The 17,232-nt window shown below is 43.5% G+C and overlaps 1 protein-coding gene across 1 annotated transcript in view; it reads right to left on the bottom strand.

Moving 5' to 3' along the window:
• Positions 1-4,568: 4,568 nt before the first annotated feature.
• Positions 4,569-17,232, bottom strand: part of GLG1 (golgi glycoprotein 1) — a 44,919-nt gene continuing 32,255 nt past the window's right edge. Inside the window, exons 12-26 of the mRNA XM_008946519.1 lie at positions 16,725-16,862; positions 15,812-15,898; positions 14,861-14,923; positions 14,068-14,181; positions 13,598-13,686; positions 12,595-12,712; positions 11,526-11,618; positions 10,843-10,980; positions 9,490-9,613; positions 9,026-9,168; positions 8,725-8,826; positions 7,990-8,097; positions 7,260-7,380; positions 5,318-5,424; positions 4,569-4,842 (exon numbers count right to left, since the gene is read on the bottom strand). Coding sequence (XP_008944767.1) covers positions 4,675-4,842; positions 5,318-5,424; positions 7,260-7,380; positions 7,990-8,097; positions 8,725-8,826; positions 9,026-9,168; positions 9,490-9,613; positions 10,843-10,980; positions 11,526-11,618; positions 12,595-12,712; positions 13,598-13,686; positions 14,068-14,181; positions 14,861-14,923; positions 15,812-15,898; positions 16,725-16,862 — 1,713 coding nt within the window. The 3' untranslated portion in view covers positions 4,569-4,674. The remainder of the gene's footprint in view (positions 4,843-5,317; positions 5,425-7,259; positions 7,381-7,989; positions 8,098-8,724; positions 8,827-9,025; positions 9,169-9,489; positions 9,614-10,842; positions 10,981-11,525; positions 11,619-12,594; positions 12,713-13,597; positions 13,687-14,067; positions 14,182-14,860; positions 14,924-15,811; positions 15,899-16,724; positions 16,863-17,232) is intronic.

Raw genomic sequence — 17,232 nt, 5'->3', positions numbered from 1 at the left:
GTAAAAATAATAAAAAATTAACCAAACCAAACCGAGGAGGTGGGATTTATACACGGAAAGGGAAAAACATTTACAGGAAAAAGAAAGTCTCCTTAATGTCACATTTTAAAATAAAATAATAATAATAAAAAAAAGAGACTAAAGTTCAAACAGCTTCTGCTGCACAACGGGGATCGGCAGGGGCTGGGCTGGGGTGCCACCCCCTCCCATCTCCCCAAAAATGGGCTCTGGGCCAGCATGACCACCGGTGACAGCTACAGGCAATGTCACACGCATCCTTTGTCCCCTAGCTGAAGGTTTGCCAAGGCGAGAGCTACACCAACACTCCTACGCTGCAAATAGGGGGAAGAGGGTGAGCGTGGTGGGATTTCGGGGAGCAGTGATCCACTCATGAAGGGATCTCTTGCTTTCAGTCAGCTATGGAATGAAACTGGAGTGTTGTGGGAGGAGAAAAGGGCGATTTGCCTTCGGCTGGTGAGGGGCAAGGTGTTATCCCTCCTCCCTGGGCTGCACAGGCAGCATTTGGGAACCCGACAAAGGGGGCAGGACAGCAGTGGTCCATCCAGGACAGCAGTGGTACTAGCTCGGCTCCCTCTCATCCGCATGTGGTTTGGGTCCCCATGGGAGTGAGGCGGCAGGTCTGGCTCCCAAGCAGGGAGATCAGCACCCGGGAGCTGCTTGAGGGAGTTTAAACCCTGTCATTAGATCCTACTTTTACAGAGGAACCCACACGAGAGCTGTCTGAGCCCACAGAGCTGTGTTTGAAACAGAGACAGAAGCACTGGGCAAAATGTTCTGTTTTCACATCACACTCATGCACTCACACGCACCTCAACTACCCTTTTTAAAAAAAAAAAATCCAAACAAAATTGATAAAGCAGGAAAAAAAAACCAAAACAACCTACAATCTTCTCTCAAGTAAATGATAAAAGTCTTGTTTTAACAGAAGCCGCCACCCGACTCAAACACGATCCCTCGATCCCTCGGGCTCATGACATCGCCTCCCTCGGTGCCCACCCGCAGGCAGTTCCTGTACTTCAGCGCCATTCTCTCCTCTCCGTGAATTTTCATACAATGTGCCTCCTGTGGGTTCTTTCAGAGGGAGGTTGACTATATTTGCATGGATCTAAGTGTCAGATTCTGGGCAAAATGCTTCAAATTTTTGTTACAGAACCCTTTGAACTTCACAAGGGCTTTTCCAGCGACACAGCCATGAGGATACTCAACTCAACTCGCCAGGCAGTACCTGAAGCTCCCAAGAATTTTGTTCCACCCAGGTGAGTTACTCCTGCAGCCTGGACAAGAGAGGCGAGGCAGGAGAATCCCAACTTGAAACTCAGCAAAAAGACTTGATTAGACCCACTAGGTAAACAATAAATAAGCTTATTAAGGGCAACAAGAATGAGAGTGAGTGGGCTGGCAGGAGCCAATTAAGGAGGTATGCATCAACAGCTCCCCCCTTACCCACACTCTTTAAGTGTTGGGCAGTCCCATACACCACCAGGAGCATCTGCATCACCTTGGCTAGAATAAGCTCTCCAAAAGAAGCTTTCGTGAGGACAAGGAGGACATAAAACGAACCCCAACTATCTCCCAGACTCCAATCTGTGGAAGGCAGCCTTGCAGTGAGAGGTGAGAGTCGTCAAGAGGAAGGGCTGCCCCAGGATCTGCCACACCAAGACTCTTCTCTCAGCTGTCCAAAGCTATTTCTAGCACTCTTGATTAGACAGGAGAAGTTGAAAAGGCTTCCTCAAGGTCAAGGCAACAGCAGTGCTTCTTTCCTTCCCCGCAAAAAAGGTGGTTACCTGCAGGCAAGATGTGCTGGCAACAGCACAGGCAGGTTATTTTTGGGAGAGAACTTGCGTGGGCTTCTTTGCTTTTGAGACCTGCAGGTTTTTAGGTACATGTGGAAAGGAGGAGGATGTTTCAGGACCAGGATGGGTAGATTTCTAGTCACACACACACAAAAAAAAAAAGCCAATTGCATCATTGTCAGTGGCAAGAGGCCCCATTTTAAATCGTGAAGAGATAAAGATCCTCGATGATAAAATGGCCTGGACCTATTGCCAGTGTCATACCTTTAAAAGGTGGGTCTCTGCTCTTAGTGACAAAGCACATCTGAGGGAATCGTGCTGGAATTTATTTAGCATCCTGCTTTTGCTTCAGAGGGCCATCCCAACAACACCATCCCAGAGCACTGAAACCAAATTCCCAGGGGAGCCTGCTGACCCAGTCAGAACCACCACTGAGCCCTCACGCAGCACTCCAGGCACCTGTACCTTCACCTTCTCCAGACTGAAAAGCAAAAATCTCCCAAAAGCTTTATATCTGAAAGTAAAGGAAGTCACCTTCAGAGCTGAACATGGTTTACATTCAGAACTATGGCCACCAACCTACAATTTTCACCTCAACGTCTTTTGGAATTTAGTGGAAAATGCTATTTCTAGACAATAAACCATCTAATTAGGCTTTCCAAGCTAATCAGGTTACAAAATGCCTTTACCAAAAGTCACAACAGTTTAAAGAAAGCCCTCAAAGATCTTGTGGTGTTCTACACCAGTGCTACCTCAGGAAACGTGACCAACTGCTCCTCTTCTGCTCCACTTCACCTTGACAGAGGGACCGTTCAGCACCAGAGGAGAGGGCTGGGAGAAGGAATTCAGGCTTCATTTGTCATCTACCCAATCACTCAACGGCAACCCTGCACTGATCCTCTGCTGACCCCTCACTGCTCAGACCTACGCTGCTCCTTGCCTCGTGTTCATAACGGATAAAACCAGATGTGTCTGTGAAAGACTCATGCTGGCACAGTAAATCTAGAACCCTATAATGAATGGTTCGCCCTCCACCCTCAGTGGGATGAAGGTACGTCTGCAAAAAGCTTCAGTGGCAGCAAACGCTCACAGGATTTTGTATATGCCGTTCTGCACCCGCAGCAGCAGCAGAACATCAGCTGGTCCATGCCCCGAAGCATCTCCAAACCACTGCTCTTCTAGAGAACAACATGGAGAACTGGAAATGTCAGGTCTCACTAGCAGTGCACTACATGGGGAAATAAAGCTACGCTTCAAGCAGCAGCCTTAAGTTGGATAGTTTCAGGCACATGATTTTTTTACTTCAGCACAGGCAGGTGAGCACATCTAAAAGGTGAGTAAGGGACATCCTACCCTATGCATGGACTCTCACACAGGCACTTCTAGATCTCACCAACACATGCAATGTTTTGGCCAAAGCACGTGGCTTAAGACTTCTGCGCCTCCTTGTACGTGAGGAACTATCGAAGAGGCCACAACTACTGGTGCAGCTTTTTGAAAACAACTTTTCTGGCCTCTAAGGTGTGAGTATCAGGTTTTGGAAGCATAACTATATAGAGTTGATGGGAACAATGTGAAAGCTGCTTCCCTTAAAGATCCAGATATTTCTGCCTTTCATATGACACTATCGTCCTTCCATCCACTCCTGCTCCATCTTCTGGACCAGCACCTGTGTCCTACAGATGAAGAAACACCAGTGGCTACCACTATCAGTTTTAGTTGTGGAAATGACAAACACCCTTCAGTGCTACCACTGAAACCATGAAGGCCCAGACGGGCCAGTTACAAAGCACTGCACTGGCCCACAAGTAACTGTTCTACAGGTAGAGCTTGTTGAGTGTTCAGTCACTTTCTGCACCACCGTATTGCCAGTGTGTCAACACCATCTGTAGACAGTTAATTTGGGAAGATAAGAGCTTAGCAGTGAGGTAAAAGAAAAGGAGTGTTAGAATTTTACTGCTAATAAAAAAAAGTTGACTGAGTAACTGGCCAGGACACTGACAGCAGCACTGGACACAACTGGCAGGTTCTGCACGCCTCGCACCTACACCATCTTCTTAACCTACTGAAATACAAGTTGTACAGCTCACAGGAGTATCTGATCCTGGTCAGTGTTTTATTCTATCTTACAAGTGGCAGAGGAAGAAAGGGAGGACATCTTTTCAGAAAAAAAAAAAAAGATAAAATCCACAGTCACAAAAAGCAGAATATTCACTAGCAGATGACACCAGTGACTGGCATCCTCAGGTTGTCCAAGACTGCTCTGAAGATGCTTTACATAAGATGAGAAAGATGTCCAATACAAGGCCAACTGTGGTGTAAAGATGCAATTTACCCTTAAATCTCCTGCCTCGATTTGACCCAGCCACAGAGGATGACTAGATTTCAGTATGAACCGTTACCTACATCATACAGTCCGTGTGCAGATAGATGTCTTTCTTTAAAAATGGACTTAAAAACTGCTTGAGCTGCAGGTCGTATCAGTCTGGTCTCGGAGAGTGAAGGCAGTTCCAACAGTACAACAGAGACTTGTCTACAGGCAGGTAAACGAGAGTCTGCTAACAAAGGGGTAACAAAAGCTGCTGGCTGGGCTGCCAATGTTGCACACAAACTTTCCTAGGATGAAGATGCTGTGGATGAGATCCAGGATGGGAAAACTGAGCCAACACCTGCCGCTGTTTCTAATTTTTTGGGGGTGGGTTTGGTTTTTTTTGTTTGTTTGTTTTGTGTTTTTTTTTGTTTGTTTTGCTTTTTTTTTTATTCTCCTCTCACGAGTGGGGGTGGGTAGACTATACAGAGGAGGGCTGTACAAAACTGGGCACTGGGCAGGCATTTTTTTCTTCAGCAGGCAATCCAGGCTCTACCTGTCCTTGAGCTCTCTTGTCACCCGCTTGGTGATGCGTCCACACATCAGGCCAATGAGGAAGAGTAAGCAGATGCCGACTGTGATCACGGACAGGATGTAGTTCTTGGACGGAGAGGTCATAACTTGCATGGCAAGGTCAGAAAAGCCTTCTGCTGGGGCAACCTGGAGATGAGAAGGGAACAAATGAGCTGAGCCATGCTTCCCACACGACCCTCGGCCTTGGCATCGATCAGGTTTTGTCTCTGGTACTTCTGTTGCCTTCTGGCATCATCAGGCTTGGCCTGAACCATGAACCACGAAATCAGAGCAACTGATTTATCTGAAGGAACTGCTGCTCATGAGACATTTTCAGTGCACGGAGTTCTGCTGACCCTATTTCATGGCCCCAGACCTTCTCTAAAGGAGACCAAGCCCTGGGTGCAAAAGCCAGTTTAATTCTGCACTGTTGAGGAGGCATCCCAGACACTGGGAGAGTAAAAGAGAGACCTGATTTCAGCTGCTCTGGACCAAACTCAGAATGCTAAACTTCATTCAGAGACAAGAATTTCACCGCAGCTAAAGTTTTTCCTCAACAGTCTGCAAAAGAAAGCTCCAATAGAAAAAAACAAGCAAAAAAAGAAACCCTTTCCATATTCACCTTTGCAGCATAGCTCCACATTTCAATGCGATCGTTGAGGCGTTTCTTGCATTCTGGCTGCAACCTCACACGCTTATCTTCCAGAGCTTCCATTAAGCATGACATTTCTGGAACGTGCACAAGACAGTGTTACAAAATAGAACCAGTGGTTTCAACAACACCCTACGGAAAGGGACAGTTCCATTCTCATAAAGGCTGATGGTGACATCGTCTTCTGACCAGACCAGCCAGCCCGATAAGACCACGAACAAAGCCCTCTTGTACCCTTGGAGCTAGTAGTTTCATGATGAATATTGCATTTTGAGGCGCAAGGAATTTTGATTTCCTAAAAGAAATTGCACTACATTGCCAAGATGTCATTCCTGTGATTTACAAGCAATTTTATAAAGTCTTATAAATTTGTACCTTCGATGAGTTCTGCTCTAAATTCTGTGCCACTACCCTTTAGAGAGAACTAAGATAAAATTCATCTCAGGAAAAAAAACAGGGTGTTATCTCCTTAGGCTGGTTAGGAGTTTCTTTTGATCAACAAAATGTTTTGGAAATGTTTGACTTCCTGAGTTTTCACACAGCCCTGTGAAAAAGAAACGGATCACAATGTCCCGGGTGCTTATAGAGCAGCCTGGCTAATCCATAAGCTCTCTTATATGTTCCTATGAGACACCAACATCAAAATGTGTATTTTAGGCTTATTCTGCCTTACTTTAATAATCCCTAATTGGATGCTTTTTGGTTTTCAGTGAAGAGTTTTGTTCATAGCAAACAGGCTGCAAACTTTAAACCAATTCTGTGCTTTTTAAGCTCAGTTGTCAGTTGAATCACTCAGCAGCAGATCCCTCTCAACACTGTAGACATCTGCATACCTTCAGTGCAAGCACGTCAGAACGTACATCAAAAGAATTCTGCCAAAACAGGACCAAATAAAGGATATCCAGAATTTCAGAAAGGCATTCAGTAATCAGCATGAAAGATAATGATCAGAAAAATACTTGGCTGCTATTTTTAATGCCAGATAAACTCAGAAAGATGGGGAAGTTTGGAGCTCTTTTCCCTGCTAGCTTTCCTTAAATAGCCACACCTAGCTAACGTGACAGCAGTAACAAAGTGCAAGGGCTTGACCTCAAACAGGAAAAGAGAGGGTGAGGAAATAAATAAATGATGTTTCAAGTGGTCTGACTGAAGTTCTTGGAGGACTTGGAACAGCTGATGAAGTCTCAAAGCCTTTAGCTGCTATGTGAACTTAGTGTAGTAGCAATTAGCTACCCTCTGTGTTACTGGAAAGGACAAAAATGGTATGTTTTAAGCAGAGAATAAAAACCAAAGGACTTCAGTTTACTTTTATCTGTCAAAAATACTGAAAGAAAGAAGCCAACCAGTGCCAAAGACTGACACAAAGCAAGAAAGACCAAGGGGATTAGCTGAGAATGAATCTTGCAAAACCAAAGTGATCTGTTTCTGGAAGAGAAGCAGTTTAGTTCTAGGGAAGTGTTTAATATCACACTGTCATCAGTAAACCTGGGAGCTGTATCCTGTGTGAAGCTGATTCACAGTGAGGGTGAAGCCACACTGAAAAATATGTCCATGTCCTTCAGTCCAGGTGTACCAAGAGCTCATTTTCAGTGGGATTTAACTGAAGAGAGATTTTATAGAAGGGTTTTGGATCTGGTATCACACATTACTGTTAGTAATGATATGAATGATGAAACATAAAAGATACTCATTCCATTTTCAGATAAGGCTGCAAGGATATTATATCAGGAGTGAAGAACAGGTCCTGCCTTAGACACAAGGAAGGATTTCTTGATACTCATCTTCTAATGGCACCTACCACCTCTGCAGCTATTCCCCTTTACTATTCACAAAGGGCTGGTGGAAATATCTCTTGCTTCAGATAATGCTGGTAAGAAAACACAACTTATATGAGTAAAGCACAAGCACTTACGGCGTCCTCTCCCTGGTGGAATGGCAGCACAGTGGTGTTTGATGTCCAGTGCACAGGCTGTGTGGAGCACTGGGTCAACAAATATATCTGCTTTGCTTTCCTTGAGCATGTTGAGCACTTCCTGGGGAGGGGGAAATTACAAGTACAGCTCAAAAAAAGGAATGAGAACAAAACTCATGCTGCTCAATGTTTCTGTTGTCTTTTTAAACCCAGGATTATGAGTGAAGCCATGAATGCTGGTTTAGGCTGTATTAAATGCCCTTGTTTATAAGGGCTGCCATAGTTACATTCATTAAAATATCTATATTAATCTAAAATACAAAGCCAATATGGCAGGGTTATTTCAGTTAGAGCCGAAATCAAGTGCCATAGCCATGGGGCAACTCATACAACTCTTGACCAGAGCCAGTGCCTAGGCCATAGCCAGCACCTAGGGGAAGCCTGCAAGGGAGACAGCACGAGAAAACTGATTAGGAACAGAAACTTTGGTGGCCATCATCAAGAAAGGATCCAGTCCTGGAATTGCAAAGGAGGCAGCGGTGGCCCAATTTCCACTGGCAAATTGAAATTGAATTGAATCGCTGCAGGACAGAACTGAGACATGCAAGGAAATTTGCAGAGCTCTGGCTGCACACTAGCTAGAACACAGTCTGGGCTGTGACCTGGAAAAATCACAGACTTCTGCAAAGATGGGATGCCTTTTGGAGCACGTTCAATTTATTTCCTTTACCTTCTTGCACATTTCGGTTTTGATTTTCAGCAGATTCACTTTCAGACATTCTTCCACCTGCCCAGTCTGCTCCTGAGCTGCTGCTTCTTCTGCACACAAGCTGGATATCTATTTTGAAGAAGGTATTTTAATGTTAAGTAGCTCACAACAATCATTCTGTCTTTTTAGCACATTTATATCTCGATGCATCGGTTCATCACAGGGCTCAGCTAGAGAACACACGATAAGATACTTTCACCCCTAGAATCCCCCCAGGGCCAAACGCAGCCCAGCTCATGCAATATGCAAACCCTTCAAAACCCAACAACAAGAAGTCAATATTGCTGTGCTGAGGAGGAAGGTGAGGAGGGTAACAGCATAGAAATAATGTTAAGATATGAAATAAGCAATACTTGAGGCATGGCTGATTCAGCTATTGAAAGTGAACACTCAAAATATCTGACTTTGTTCCAGTTAAGGTTAAGACCAGAGAACTGGTACAGCTTTTTTTTTCTTTTACAACAGGAAAGCAGTATTTTTCCATAGTCACAAGTACTAATGAAATCCCAGGTGAAAAGATTTACGTTAGTACCACACCAAAATTCTTGCACACTGGACAAAAATCACAAGTAGAGAATCTGACTAGCTAGAAGCAGCTCAAGGATGTTTTTGTTTTAATCATCAAGACAGTTCATGTTTTAAGAAATCAAGGGAGATTTCATCCTGAAAAAGAAGCCATGGAGCTACTTCTCCTACCTCTTCAGAACAGTGCATCTGAAGCTGGGGATCCAGCCGATAATCAAGAGCTGATTCCTGGATTATCACTCGAATTTGGTCCTCGCAGTCTGGAGAGAGACGCTATTAAGCGGAGAAAGTCATTAACCCATTCAATGACCTTTATTTTCATAAATCAATCCCCTTGCACTTTAACTGGTGTATTCTATGTAACACCTAATTTATGTACACGCCACCAGCCCAGGTTTCATTTGTTATTCAGCACCTATTGCTCAGCACCATCCTGCACAGTTTCCCATTTGCAGGCGCCAGCTCTGCTCACCTGATCTGCATACTTCAGCTTCAGGCACGAGATGACTTGCCCTTCCAACTCTGTATCATCCTTGGCCCTGTTCAGGATATTTTGGCAGAATTTTGGTATGTCTGCTTTGCAAGCCTTCCTGAGCACTGGATTTAAGCGGTAATCTGAGTAGGGAAAAATGACAGAACTTTATTAGAGTACACACCCCTTCAGATGACAGAACACTCAAAAAAAGACTTGACAGGAATTAGGGAGAAGTCAAATTCTGCTGTGAAAAAACACTAACTTGTAAGCTAAGCATGTCAGGAGTAAAGTGGATCCAATAACACAAGCTGACCCTCAAGAACTGGACTGACTAAAGCCACGAAGTGCACTGACATCCATGAAGGAGAATAAAACAAATATTATAATAAAGCAAATATTCTTCCAGCCATACAGCCCACTCAACAGCTCAGGCAAGGTAAAGTTTTTTCAGGCAAGGATACCTGTGTTCTGTGTGATCTGGCGCTTGGTTATCATCTGTTTGCATTTAGGATCCATCACTTCACTGTTTTTGTTCTGTTTCAAACACTGCAACATATTTTTTGAGTCTGCCTCTGGACAAAACCTCTACAAAAAAAAAAAAAAAAATTATATCCAAAACCCCCAAGTTTCACTACTAAGTACTTGAAAAATAAAACTCCAATTATATTTATGGAAGAGAATAACCCCTTGTCCCACACGGAGATATACAGACACACTCTCCAGCCCCAAAATCTCCTATTAAAAAGAGCAGTGCTGCTCTCTAAATGCATCATGGGCATGAGCATCTCTGCTTATGGAGCAAGCAGTATGGTCTTGACTGGCTTCTAGCCTCCAGCTTGTTTGGGCAGCATCAAACCCAATTTGTCTTTATTGTCTCTTCTTAAGTTACAGCACACTTTGCAAGAAATATCCACCAAATTAGGTCTCATACCAAACTGCTTTCAATCCCCTCTATTTTAGAAACTAAAAAGGGACTATTTAAGCAGAGAACAGCTCACTGATACTAATTTGCTCACTCCCACCCTGAACTAGATAGTCAAAAGCGAAGCAGCTTACCCAGACCAAGTTACTAATTTCTTTTTTTAGAAACTAATTCTGTGGGTGTAAGGTAAGGCTGTTGCATTTTTAATCCTCACCATTTGGGTGAGATTACAGGCCTTTCATTAAAAGCCTGAGTCTGTACTGGTGAGCAATACATTCCCAAGATGTTCTGCTTAGGACACAATACGAAGTCAGGGTACTGCACACAGGCCACACATACTGGAGTTTCAGGGCTTGAAACTCTGGCTACTGCACATGAGTGTCTTCTATTAACATGTGCTGCTGCTTTTCACACGATACCAATTTAAGCCAGCATTTCCAATTCTAAGTTTTGCATGATTTTGCCTACTTTATCAGTTTGATGAAAGCCTGCATGCACCAGCTCAGCAATGAACTGAAGGTGTTACTCCTCTCTGCAATCATAATTTCTGCACCATTGCTAAAAGCCAAGCTGAATCCAAACTGACTGGGTGAAAACTGTGTTAAGAAGCCTCAGCACAGGCTTCCTCCTCAATTCTGCTGGCAGTTGGGAAGATAAATTTATTAGTGCACAGGCTTTGATCAGATATTTGGAAGAAGTACATTTGAGAGAGAAGAGCCCTAAAGAAGACTCAGCCTGATTCAGGGTTAAGAAACAGATTACTTTGCAAAAAAAGCAGTCACGCTCCTGCAACAACACAGCAGCCTTGTAAAAAGCCTTTAGGGGAAACTCAAAACCCATACAGCTCTTCTATCCCAACCTCAAGCCTCTTAAATCAGCACACTACCATTACCTTTATCATCTGCTTGCAGACTCTCATGAGCGTGTAGTCCAGTTCTGGATCCATCATCTCTGTCTCCTGCAGTTTAAACACTTTCTGGTGGCACCGGGTACTCAACTGCTTCTTGATTTCTTTCAGGCATTCAATGATCTACAACACAGCATTACAACCATAACAGACACACTGCTGATATGATCCTGTCACGTGCTGCTCAAGACACACAGCTCTGTGTTCCCCTAATGGCTATCTTCCTTTGATTTGTGCAGAAGTTTCCAATGCCTTGATTTCATCAAGTCATGACAATGCTCATTTCCAGGACTTGCTTTAAGTTCATCTGTTCTCACAAAGATTCACTGAGATTGAAGAAGGTGACCTGGACTTACTCCAAAACCCCAAACCTCATCCTGAAGACATTACGCCTACAAAATCTTTAGCAACATTTGCAGTAAACAGTTGCTAGTAGCTTAAAACCAACATTCACTGAAGAATGGAGTACTCACAGCACTGCATTCACCCAGTATTAAGGCTTGTGAACCAGGCAAAAAAAACCCTAATTAACATTCCAAAATACCGAAAGATTTCAGTGACATGGAAATGAAAATCTAAAGCTGCACTCATGGGGGCAAAAGTGTCCTTCAGAAGTTTTCTGAAATGAAAGTACAAATTAAACTGTAAATTATGAATAAATCCATTACCTGAGCATTGCCATAGGGCACGTTTTGGCAGTAATTCTTGATGTCACTTTTACAAGCCTCATACAGTTCTGGTTCAAGTCTGATATCCTCGGTCTGCAGGACAAATTACAATATGAACTCTTAAGTAGGACTCTAAAGGCTATTTTACTTTGCCAAGCAAGGAACTCAACAGCGGGCAGATGAGTTTCTTTGACTTTAAGGGTCTTGGGTGTGAGAAGTGGTGTTAGTGGGACATCAATTTTGCAAATTCAGTTTTGCAGTGGATCAGTTGGCTTTTTACACAGAAGAAAGGATTTAAATCAAATTTTAGAGCTGGCAAGTTGTTTCCACTGCTCCTCCTAAAGGACAGCAACAGAAATTTCCAGGACAATTAAAATCTTCTCATGTGAAAGCTAAAGGACATATAAAGAGCCACCCATCTATTGAGTGACCTGGAAGATGCAAATTAAGTTTTCTGCTTTTAGTGATGCCAAGCATTTGAATTCTTCCATGCAAAGGCAAGAGTGTGGCCTCTTCTGAAACGGGCCCACTTAAGGTGAAGCTTTAACACTCAAACAATATCAAAAGGACAAAGACCTTAAGAGTTTATAGCTGCAAGCACTGCAGCAGGAAGCTGAGAGGCAGCCTTGCCTACCAGAACAAATACTACTCCTATTTATCCACCAAGCAACTCAGAGCAGCTGGAGTCGAGTTGCTTCATCTGTGCTTGTTTCCTCAGTACATAAAATGAAGCTTTTATTCTCTCCGAGAGGACTTTAAGGACATCAACATGTGCAGCACGTTGCTATCCAACACTCAACATAATCACTTCTAGCTGAAATTCCAATGACCATTTAGCTTGCCTTAGCCTTCATGAGACTATATTTAAGGCATTAAAGTAGACAACCATTACTTTCACCATGAAGGGCAATTGAGCCTCACGTTGTAAGAAGAGTGGGGGGAAAAAAAATAAATTAGATACATCTTACAGAAGAGCTTCCTTTTTGATCCAGGGTGGACAAAGCAGGAAGCTTTAACTGAAGGGCCATGCTAGAAGAGTGGGCAGATGAAGAGTTTCATGCATGTTTACCATCTCCAGCTCCTCAACACGCAGCTGTTTGCGGCACTTCAGAGAGACCCTGTGCTCCTTGGCGTCCTGCAAAGTATCATTGCGCACGGTCGTGCTCAGGCAGATCACTACATCCACCCTGCAGGAAAGAGAACAGCTTTCCACTCAGACACCCTTCACTCAGACCAGCCAAGACTGCTGTCAAATCACCACAGCAGAAAAAGTGACCCCAAGAATGCAAACACAATGTGAAGTCCTTGTGCATTTGTGCTTTCTTCTAGCCAGGGTACAGCTCTGTGTAGAAGAACTGAATCACACTTAAAACCTAAATCTGATGCCATCTAAGCAAGAGTCTAGATGAGCAGATGGGACAACATTCAGAATCCCACCACACCTCTGCCCAGCAAGACCTCTGCTCTTAAGTCACTCAAGCACTTCAGAACAGCTTTACTTAACCTCAGAAACAGCTGAAGGTGAATATCTCCATGGCATTGCAAGCAATCTTTTTGCATTACAGGAAGGGCATTTATATCATAAAATGCAAATAGTCTGGCTATCCCCGAACAGGACCAACCTTGTGTGTAATTTAGCCCTACATCACTACAGCAGGCCATTAAAAAAACCCCTTATACTGAAATGAATAAACCAGCTAAAACAAGTGGGATATTTTCCCTTCCCAGATCAGCAACTGGAACAACAGTAGCCTGCACCTAGAAGACAATGAATCTAGCAAGGATATAAAATATCCTGGGACATACGGTCCACTAATCATAATCATTAGCTATTTTCAGAGCAAGAAAAATAAAGAGGACAGGCTTGTAGGTAGGAGTAAAACAGAAGTAATTTTAAAGAGGCAGGCAATGTCTCTACCTTAAGCGTCTGCAGAATGCTGTCACTAAGGGACAACACAGAAAACAATCACCCTGCCGAGGGAGTCCAGTGTTTTCTGCCCTATCAAGAGGCATCCTGTAACTTTACTACATGTTTATACAATCAGATCATTGTTTGGTCAGGTGCTACATACTTTTTTTTGATGTTGGGGCAAAGTTTTAGCACATCCTCCTTGCAAGCCATTTTAAACTTGTATGAGAACCGAAAATCCTTCATTTGAACCTGCAAGAGGAAAACAAAACTTGGGTCACCTGGAAGAAAACCAGAAAAAGTGATGCCCTAAAGAATAATTGTCAAATCACAGAGTCAGCAAATCCTTTTGTCCACAACTTATTAATGTGGAAGCAAGGGGGAGGCTGTGGTACTGAAGAAGTTAGGACCCTATCTACCGCACGCCAGGAAAGGAGGACAGCTGAAGAGAAACCACCTCCAGAAGGCGATCATTTATGACCAGGCTTGCAAGTACAACTCTCTGGATTCATAAGAGCACTTTAAATACAGTGGGAAATCAATCTCAAAGAAGGAGGGCTTCTTAATTAGCTAATTCCTGTCAATGCCAAAGAGGCCAAGCTTCCACTGACAGTGGAGAGAAGTGCAGCTTACCAGCTGGAAATGAGTAACTCCAATTGCACATTTTTCATTCATTTCCTTCTGGTGTTTGTTCTGTATTAGACACTCCATCAGGTCCCCAGAATCAATCTGGTTATCCGCAACCTCCTGAAGAAGAGATGAAAAGCTTTAAAAAGAGCCACTCTTAAAAGTCACAAGTTTTATTCTCCTTTAGCCCACTGTGACCAGGAAGTAATGGACTTTACAGTCCCACTCTGCTGTGAGCTTGCACTCACCATTAACTGACCACTCAAGAGTTGTATCACCCAAGTATTTATAAATATAATCCATAAAAAAAGGATCACCTCAGGCACAGGCACACTTGAGGCTCAGGAGAATGTGCTGCAGATACTCAATGCTTACATGAAGTACTATAGCCTTGGTTGCTATGTCACTACTCAATCCTAGAGCAATGTAAGAAGTTATTTCAGCAATGCTGAGCAGCTGCACTGAGTGGAGTGGCCAGGCACACCACTTGCAGGCAAGGGGGAAGGAAAAGGTGAGGGTTTAACCTACTAAAGGGTGATTTTCCCAGTTACAGAGTAATTTAAACCTCTAATGAAACCAGGTTTCATGCCCGGGCTCTGACAACAGCAGAAGTACTAGATGGAATTAGGAATTTCTGTTTCAGGGTGGCTGTAATTAACTTTTTAGGCTTTTGTAACTGGTTACCTCCCATTTTTACTTTTGAAGCATAGCAAGTACACCAAGAACTAATGCCAAAACTCTAACTTTTCCCCACGGTGTTTTTTCCCCAAAGATACTCACACTATTATGGAGTACTCACATGACAGAATGTCTGGATAATGGGCTCACACGCTCTCATCAGCAAGGCTTCAATTTGAATGTCCTGCAGAAAACACAGGATTTAATTTTCACAGCAAATGGGCATGAAAAAAAAAACACTCTGAAAGAAAACCCCTGTGATAACAAGTTAAGCTCAACCCAGTTTAGTGGGTTTTGAAAGGTACAATCCAGATGGATTTGCCCTTTGGTTCTGGAAATTCCAGGGTTCACTCTTGCCAACAACATGGCAAATGCAAGACAAGCCTTGCAGCTTTAGGGAAGAGCCTGGTCTCCAGAGAACCTCACTGCTTGAATAATTCATCCCGTCTCATCCAAACTGGATGATACAGCACTCAAAATCACCTTACACCTAGGCAGGAGTTAAAGATTAATGGTAAATCTGAGCAAATAATTTTGTAATCGCTGCAAGGAAGCTCTCCTTAGGGCATAATGCACATTTTAAAAGATAGGGGGAACAGTTTGGGGCATGCTAGCCAAATACGCAACTTCATAAAGTAACTAAAGCTGCTGACCTCACTGAAAACCTCTAATGATGCACCTGGCAGTTACTTCTTGCAAAATTTTTGAACAGGGAGAGGGCTAAACTACAGGGGGACTCCAAACTACTCACAAGCAAGACCAAAAAATGAAGTTAAGTGACATATCTTGCCATCTACTAAAGTTAACTGGGTTACCTGTGCAAGAAATCAGGAGCATAAATAATTTTAAACAGGGGAAACAACATCACCAGCCTAAAATCCTGAACGATTGATCAATTCTCTTTCTCAAGAATCCCACATGAAAGCATACATAGTATGGGGTAAGGACGGATGGTCTCTGCTTGATCCCAGAGAGCTGCATTTCTGTAGCTACTCTCACCTCACTTTTTTTCCATCACTATCAAAATGACATGCTCAATTACTCCCTTTATCCCAGGCTGAAAACTGCTCACCTCAGACTCCAGCTCAGTGAGGTTTCCCACTATGTCTCTGCAATCAGACACCAAGTCATCAAGATGGTCCTGAAGGCATTCCAACTCCTGCAAAAAACCCAGACATTTTAGTGTATGATCCAAGAAACCAATAAACTTGGGCTTGAAATATTGTAGTACATGTGAAACCATCTTTCTCCTTGTAATGTCCTAAATCTCACTTACTCCCACTCCTCCACCAGCACTCCCAGAACTTACACATGTAGTAGCAATTGAGAATGTTGGTTTAGGACATCACTGCTTGTTTTCAAAACCTGCTTGTTTTGCTTTCACTTATGAAATATCACATTTAATTTGCTCTTTGCATAACCTTAATGAGGGGTTCATTACCCAAGCTACAGCCTAGGATGGGCACTTCAAAAAGACAATGGTGTATGCTCTGCTGCATCTGCTGTGGAATGGGTCCTCCCTGACAGCTCTGCTAGGGCCCAGCAATTTAACATAAAAAATATTTGTTGAAACTTTGTTAAGTAGCAGCAGATGTTAGTTCAGTTCTGTATAAACACAGGAAGCTCGTTGGTATCTGCCAAATGGAAATGGGATAAAGTTTATGTGGGAAATGTCAAGCTTGTAATAGAATACTACAAATAAAAGGCAGGGTGGGGTGGGGTTGCTTCATTAAAGTCCTTCTTGTTAACTACCCCCTTCTCATTGCACTACCCATTTGAACCTAGTGAAGCCGTGCATAGGGGCAAAGCTTCTTCCTATCACCTCCACCTCTCAGTCTAGTGTAATTATCTTCCAAACTGCACTCATTTTTAATAGATTCTCAGGTACAGAGACAGCTAAGAACAAGATGCCCCTTTATTCCCTTTTTTCCCTTCCCACCCCTCCAGCTTTTCAAATGAATTAGCAATGTTACTGCACACAGTACCTGCCCCGTCTCCGTCTTCTCGCTGCACCATTTCCCCAGGTCAATCATGCACTTGTCCTGGAGGGCTGGGTCCAGCTTCACATCCATGGCACGCTGATGGAGGATCCTCTGCACCTCTGCTCTGCACTCCCGTGATAGCTGCAAAAAGGGGCGACGAGCATTTACAGCATGGCAGGGGTTGGAAGGGACCTCTGGAGACCACCTAGTCCAACCCTCCTGCTAAAGCAGGGTCACCCAGAGCAGTTTAGCATAAGGGAGTCTCTAAATCCATCCAATGCAAACAAGATGCTATCAAGGTAAGGTATCAGAAGTGACCACAAATGCCACCAGCAATCCCAGAACACACAGAAGTCCTCACTGGCTCAGCACGTGCCTGCTGGGACCACTACAAGAGATTCAGACTCCAGAAGAGTTCAGAGCTCTGTCACTTAGTTGGGATGCTCCTTACGTTCCACTACAATAAATTTTATACTCTTAAAACCTTCACTTTGTTTTGGAAATGAGATGT

This window comes from Merops nubicus, unplaced genomic scaffold, assembly GCF_000691845.1.
Source record: "Merops nubicus isolate BGI_N331 unplaced genomic scaffold, ASM69184v1 scaffold18518, whole genome shotgun sequence".
Taxonomy (NCBI): Eukaryota; Metazoa; Chordata; class Aves; order Coraciiformes; family Meropidae; genus Merops; species Merops nubicus.
Note: the sequence above shows the minus strand (reverse complement) of the source record. Positions and strands in the feature narration are given on the sequence as shown.